This window comes from Condylostylus longicornis, unplaced genomic scaffold, assembly GCF_029603195.1.
Source record: "Condylostylus longicornis isolate FDR11 unplaced genomic scaffold, ASM2960319v2 ptg000010l, whole genome shotgun sequence".
Taxonomy (NCBI): domain Eukaryota; kingdom Metazoa; phylum Arthropoda; class Insecta; order Diptera; family Dolichopodidae; genus Condylostylus; species Condylostylus longicornis.
Window position 1 is genome coordinate 15,634,691 of NW_026577979.1, and position 7,503 is coordinate 15,642,193.

The 7,503-nt window shown below is 26.8% G+C and overlaps 2 protein-coding genes across 2 annotated transcripts; both read right to left on the reverse strand.

The window, feature by feature from the left end:
• Positions 1-764: 764 nt before the first annotated feature.
• On the reverse strand, positions 765-1,754 carry LOC129619132 (uncharacterized). Its single transcript, XM_055534224.1, has 2 exons — positions 1,422-1,754; positions 765-1,166 (listed from the first exon to the last, which is right to left on the reverse strand). Exons 1-2 carry the CDS (start codon positions 1,696-1,698, stop codon positions 913-915), a joined length of 531 nt encoding a protein of 176 aa, XP_055390199.1. The 5' UTR covers positions 1,699-1,754; the 3' UTR covers positions 765-912.
• Positions 1,755-3,136: 1,382 nt separating this feature from the next.
• On the reverse strand, positions 3,137-4,838 carry LOC129619111 (uncharacterized). Its single transcript, XM_055534196.1, has 2 exons — positions 4,444-4,838; positions 3,137-3,513 (listed from the first exon to the last, which is right to left on the reverse strand). The coding sequence occupies exons 1-2, from the start codon at positions 4,742-4,744 to the stop codon at positions 3,260-3,262; spliced, it is 555 nt and encodes a 184-aa protein (XP_055390171.1). The 5' UTR covers positions 4,745-4,838; the 3' UTR covers positions 3,137-3,259.
• Positions 4,839-7,503: the final 2,665 nt, after the last annotated feature.

The following is a 7,503-nucleotide window of genomic DNA, read 5'->3' on the forward strand; positions in this document are numbered from 1 at the left end:
CGTGGAAAAAGTGTTGAGATTGTGACAATCTAATATTTCATCTAATATTAAACACGTCGTTCTATATTGCCAAAATGAAATTGTCTCATTGAGAATAAGCTTATATGAAATAATTTATATGATAACATGTGATACAAATGCATACCGCATAATGTGGTTAGATACACTATGTAATATATGAATGCATGTTGACATGAAAGCGAGTAAATATGTAGCAAATCACTTAATATTTTAGTCTTATTTATTTTTCTTGAAAATATATTGCCAAAATAGTTTAATGAACAAATGTTTTATTAAAAGGGTAAGAATTAAAACAAACTGAAAGTTGTTATGACTTATACCTGATATGAATTCATTGATGACAGTGTAGTAGAAAACTAATAAAAATTTTATTTTGCAAATAAAAAGAGTGTAAATATAAATGTGCTCGACTGTACTTCAATATGTGTGCATTTTCCAATTACACTAGCACATTGTAATTAAAAAAATTGTAAAAGTATGAAGAATATACCTTCTTTTATAAGTTTTTCTCAAGCTCTTACTTTCTGATCTGTAAAGCCTTTTCAATTTCACTATACATTGTCTATTAAAATTACAACTGACTGACCCTGTCTAACCATTATATTGTCTTTTTCCTTTGATATTTGAATTTAAGTTGTACGTGACGTTCCCGCCAGTTTCCATTCACGTTTTAAACGGCAAGTAATTGCGTTTTTTTTTCGATTAATTTTCTATTTCTTTAAGTAAAGACATTCATAGTTTTTAAGACAGTTTTATTATTGTTGTAGAATATAAAAATTTTTAAAATTTATGCGATCTGTTCAAAAAGATCCTTCATACAGTTAATAATTTTACAAACTAATGCTTTTATCATAGAGCTAACTATATTCCTTTTTGATTAGCTCATTTAATTCAATTATAACCATAGAATGATGCTCTATAATTCAAGTAATATGTAGTTTTTGCAAAAATTGATATACATATACTTCTTTCACCTATACCTCCCGAAATAATAGTAGCATTTCCAAAACTTAGCTGATCAACTTCAATATAAACATATTTTACTATTGAACCAATACCAGATTTTGGATAGCAAATGTTTAAAATGACATTTATAACATCGTCATATTGGAAACTATCGGTTGCTTTAATAATCAAACTATCGTCTAAAATTATAGGAAAAAATAACTAAATAATTCGAATATGAAAATATAATCTGTAAAATATAATAGAATATTATTTATTAAATAAATTATTTATTGAAATTTTGAAAGAACATAGAACTGACAATAAATAGAAAATAAATAAAAATTTTAATTGAACGAACGCGTGTATGACGAGAAATTTTCAAATCTTTCAATAATGAAATGTAGTGTTAAGCTTAGTTCAAATATATTTGGCAAAAACTGTATAAAACTTACTAGAAGTTCGACGTCCGAATTTATATATTTCAGTTGATCGAACGTTTTTCTTTCCCAAATCCAAAGTTACATGATTATCTTCTGCTCTAACTGCATTATCCTCATCGACGGGTATGAATGTTTGCTCAACATTAAGTTGATCAACAGTATTCTTATTCAAATAACTATCTTCAGAATCAAATGTTATAATGAAAATTTTTCCATGTGCTTGTTGATTCGAAATCAAAATAATGAAACTTAAACAAGCAATTAATATTAGTTTTATGAACATTTGCATTTCGGATAAGAAGAAATTTTGCAATAATGCGATAAATTATGTGAAAGCGAACTGATCTTGTGAAACTTTCAAACAAAACTGGTTCTAACAATTTTTAAAATTATTGCAAACTAAAAATTTTTGGCTTCATATTTGATAAAATTTTGCATATTGTATGGAACGGTTTTTCGTACTGGCATATATATATACATATATATAGTGCGAATTAATGTAAACAATTTGAAACGAACAAACGAATTCTTTGTATTATTCTTCTAAAATACATAAACATATATGCATGCATGTATATGTTTTTTGTAACAAACAAAAGGGAAAGCGAAAAAAATAATATTGGGGGACAAATGAATTCTGCTTACAAATTAAATTTGTTTAAGTTTAATCAAACGCGTTGTAAGCACAAAGGGAAGCTATATGATGACATCAAATTTCGTATGTCAATTTTTCGACGGAAATGCGTTTTTCCATGCTACGGAATCCTAAGTAAACTAGTTTTCCATGGATGTTTGTTTGTCATTCTGTGTATCTTTGTTTGCAAATACGTGTATCTCAGTACAAATATACACAAAAGTCAGCATCTATGGTCAGTCACGAACAAATGTTCCACTAATAAAGCAGACAATAAAGACAAAGAGGTCTTTGCTTCAAAAAATTAAAGTCAAATTTCTTTAAAATCTCTCAATAAGCACTAAACTTGGATGTTGGTATAATAAACGGATATTGTTTCATGCATCTATACTCCAAATCGTTACCACAATGAAAATATTAAGATAAGGACAATTTAAAACGGAAAAATGATTATTTCGCATTTAAATGATTATTTTTTATTTAAAATAATTACGAGATAAGGTAATCTACTACAATTTATATTGCCTTATGTGTTAACCACATTTTCTCAAATTTAATATGAATTAATGCGGGTGGCTTCTGTTAAAAGAACCAATGTTTAGTGACTTAAATTATAGGTAAGTTGGCAAAGTAGTTCATTTAAATTTAATTATTATTTTCATGGGGAACAAAATGCTTACATTAACAATGTTACTTTTGTTGGCTCACAAGATATTTTTGCTTATATTTTGGCAATTTTCTGATTTGACGGGAAGTGTGGTCAGGGCTTTTATATTTCTTTTTAGAGAGACAAATATAAATTCGCTTGGGTTTATATTAATTCTTATACCAGATTTTTTTTTTTGTTAAAATTGGTTAACTGAGTAAGGGATTTGCTTCTTTTAAATAAAAGTTTTGGTCGCTTTGTTTGATTCGAATTCATTTAATAGACATTTTCATGCGACCAGACAAGTATGACGGAAAATTTGCATATACTCAAATTGATCATATTTACAGAATTTTCTACATATAAATAATTGGTTACTTCAACTGGTTATTCAGTTTCTTCTTATTTCAACAACACTTCCTCCATTAAATTATGCTTTTATTAAAATTAAAATTAAAAAAAAAAAATTGCTTTATTATCAAAGTAAAAAAAAAAGTATAACTAAATTTTTACAAAATTATTTTTGTTATTTTTCCATACTCTTCAATAAAAATAAAATTAAAATTATATTCAGTAGCCATAAAATGATGCTCTGTAACTTAAATAATTTGTTGAATTCGCTTCAACAGCAATACATATATGCCTTTGACCAATTCCTCCAGATATAACATAAGCTCGACCAATTTTTGATAGTTGATCAACAACAATTTCAATATATGTTACTATTGATCCAACACCTGAATTGGGGTAACATAATTTTAATACAACATTCATTAAACTGTTATAATGATAATTATTGGCCGATTGAGCGATCATTTTGTCAACTGAAATTAAAAAACAAAAATTATAAAAATTTAATTTTTAATAAAAAGATCAGAAATTTTTTTTTGGCAATCGAAAGCAAAACCAACTTAGAAGTAAATTTTATATTATGAATATTTTGTTATGTAACGCAATGGGCAATAGATTCCAGACATTCAATAGATTTTCCAATAATGCCGCAATCAATATAAATTTTAAAAGAGGAGTGCCAATTAGAAATCAATAATTTGTCTGGAAAACGTTTTCAATCGTTCAGAAAATTTTTATCGAAATCTACTTTTGGGAATTCAAGCTAAATTGTTGATTAAAGTAGGCATGATCTTAATTGTCAATGCGCGATAGTACTTGTAATTTTTATTTGAAATTTTTTACCAATGAAAATATGAACTCAAACAATATTTAATACCAATGTAATAATAAGAGAACTACGGTAGGCTAGTCACCTACCTAGCTAACTCTCTATGACTATAGAAACTAGGACATGATAGATATCATGAACTAGCCCTATGCTCCTTATAGGAGTGAAGAAGGAGAAAAAAAAAAAATAATAAGAGTAGCAAAACACTAACATAAAACTAATTAAAATTTGCCTATCAACCTAATTTGTAATAAGGAATCGTAGTAGCCAAACATCAAATTCTAAAATTGAATTTCACTTCAATGGTAAGACCACGGTATTCCTGTTCGCAAATAAAAATTTTATCAGAATTTTAATTCAAGTTATTAAATTTGCACATTATTGCTCACATACACTTTTATCTCTATTGATTATTTTATTATAATTTAATTACCATATTATTATTTAATTTTACCGACTTGCCGTTGTCAATAATAATATTGTAGCACTCATTTTATAAATACGAAATAAAATCAGGCAGTCTCAATATTTCTTAATTTTAATTAGTTTATTTCAAAAAGAAACACAAATTTACCAGAGCTGTGATGTCCTAGAGTATATCGAATTGTTTGTTGAACTTTTGTTTGATCCGGTATTGAATTTTTATTTCCATTACCATCTTCAATTGTTCTCTCTATAATATTAGTATTCGATTCACCTTCACCACCAATTTTTGGTGTTACCATATCAGATATTTGAATTATGTTGTCAGTGTCTTCAATTAAATTATCATTTTCAGAATCAAATGTTAAATTAATAACATTTCCATTTACAGTTCGCGAATTTAAAATACCAACAATTAAACAAAAAAATATTAATTGAGTATAGTATACCATATTAAATAAAATAAAAATAGAAACTATAAATCCAAAATTCGAATCTCAAAATTTTTGTGAATGTTGTCAATTAAACCCACTGAATTATTTCACGTCCAAATCCAAATTAAAGAACGATTGGCATTAAAAATTTTTCTTTACTTGAAATAAACTGAAAATTTAATTCTTATCTAAAATTATTGTTATTGATATTATATTGTTAATCTTATCGAAATTTGATGTCAGTATGTATATATGCACGTATCTATGTATAAAATATTGTAAGCATATCACAAATATTAGGGTGCGGGATATTGCAATTGAATAAAACAAATATTTGTTTTTATATATTTTTTACTTTTTTTTTTGCATTTACATATGGGAATTTTTTTTGTCAACAAAATTTTTCTAAACTGAGACCTTTGTTTCGACAGTTTTGATAATATAAAAATTCACTTTTAGAATGTCAATACATAAATATATGTATACAAGGTGTTTCACATAAGGTGGCAAATAATTTCAGGGATGATTCTTTGATCAATTTCCAGCAAAAAATTGTATGGGTGGGGGAGAAGGATGCAGATATACTCGTTTTCGAGCTACAGCCTGTTGAAAAAAAAGAACCAGATTTTTCCTGCATATATAAATAAATGCTTATAACTTTCTAATCATACAACATAGAGTAATCATTAGGAGCTTGTTTTACAGGCGATTGATTGTTCATTATTTTTGATCTTACAATTAATTTGATTTGAGACATAGTTTTCGAGATACAGCTCGTCAAATTCAGAATTTTTGTTTTTAAAATTTTTTTCACAAAACTTGAAATTTCTCGAAAATTTTTGTTATATTTTATTTCGATGCGCTACTATGAAATGTAAAATTTAACTCATATAACATTTTCCTCTATCTTTCATAGTTTTACCACTAAAACGTGTTAAATGTGTTTAAAAAACAAGCGAACTGTTTTATATAGCACGAACATATGTTTGAAAGGTATTATAAATTTGCTTACCGTTTGTAACTCTAAAAAACAACGGTTTAAGATTTGTATGTATGCTTTTGATGACAGTCGAATTCTGAGTCGATTTAACCGTGTATGTCTGTTCGTTCGTCCATCCGCCCCAACGATAACTCAAACACTAATTGAGCTAAACTGACTAAATTTTCACAAATGAAAATGCCTATTAAATTGGATGTGATTGAAATTTTTTAATTTATTGTGGTAACTAGGCCATATACAACTTCAATAGTTATTTGGTTATACTTTAGAAACTATTAAAATTATATTACCGAAATTAAGCACCATAATTTTTCTTTCTTGTTTCTTGACTAAACAGTCAAATACACCTCGATACGTTTAAATTAAAGACATAATCTGTCCCACAGCCAATAACAGTATACTTTTTCGTCCATAAAATAAATGCGACTATACGAAATTCAAGACTTTATAGCTTCAATAATGGAATTTTACCGAATAATTTTTAAACTTCAGCTACTCAAACAAAATGTACTTCGTTCGGATTAAAAATTATAAAGTATTTATTTGGAATAATTATTGTACTTATTTTGAAAAGATATAACAAGAAGCTTTTAGATCTCAAATTGATCAAAAGTAAGTGCATATGTACTCGTATTCTATTCGTCATCAAATATATAAATTCAAATATAATACAAATAGAATGTAAAATACAAAATCTTCTAAATATTTCAAAGACTTTTTTTTATTAACACACTAAATGATTTAAATCCACTCTAAGAAAATTACCAGCGACACCCTAAAAGTATGCTATAATTGTTGATACAATTATAATTAAAATAAATTTTTCGATATTTATTAAAATTATTTTATTTTTGAAATTTTATTCAATACAACCAGATCTAATAACTTTTATTTTAAACTATAAATTTTGAATTGGTTTTTTATTTGAAATTATTTAATATTTAATTATTTTATTAAATAAAAAATTCAGGAACCAATCAACGCTCTCGCTGGTGTAAAACAGTATCCGCCCATACCTCGCAACACGACCGCTCCTTATAGGACATTTCGCTCTAACAACCCTCTTCATTTAAGGCACGTTTTCGATTTCGCTACAACGGGAAAAAAAAAACTTTTTTCGTTGTTGATTTATCAACATATTGCCACTTTTGTGATCGCAAGTGCAATCTCACAATTTTGCACTCTTCTATTTTCTCTTGTTTACAAACAACATTAGATAATTTTTTTTAGTAACTTGTAAGTTATCATTTCTTCATTGTCTTTGGATTAAAGCCGTTTTTTAAGAAAATTATATATGTAGATATACAGTTATTTTAAGTAAGAAATAGTTGTTTCATTTTTGGATTTTAATTGGTCTTTGGAGTCTGTTATTTTTGTTGCACAAGGGTATGTAGTTGTTATGAATGTATTTTTGATAACAATAAAAATAAAAAAACAAAATGCATTTTGAATGATAAATCATATTACATATTTAGTGATTTTGAAACTGATCCCATTGAATTTGTATGAATTTGTATCAGAACAATATAGATTACTTCTACGACTTTTCGTTTTGCGGCAAATTTTTATGGAACGTATATAAGCCGTAAAGCGTAAGGTATGGATGTAATTTACGGGCAACCTCTTAGCTTGAATTAGGTTAAATTTATGTTGGCAAATCTTAAAACTTAATTCTACTTCTGTCAGCTCAATCTCAAGTTGGCGTTTCTAAAGCAGAACATTTAAAAACTGAAGGAATCGGCTCTACTCGTACTTTTAAAAACAGTTGAATCTTAAC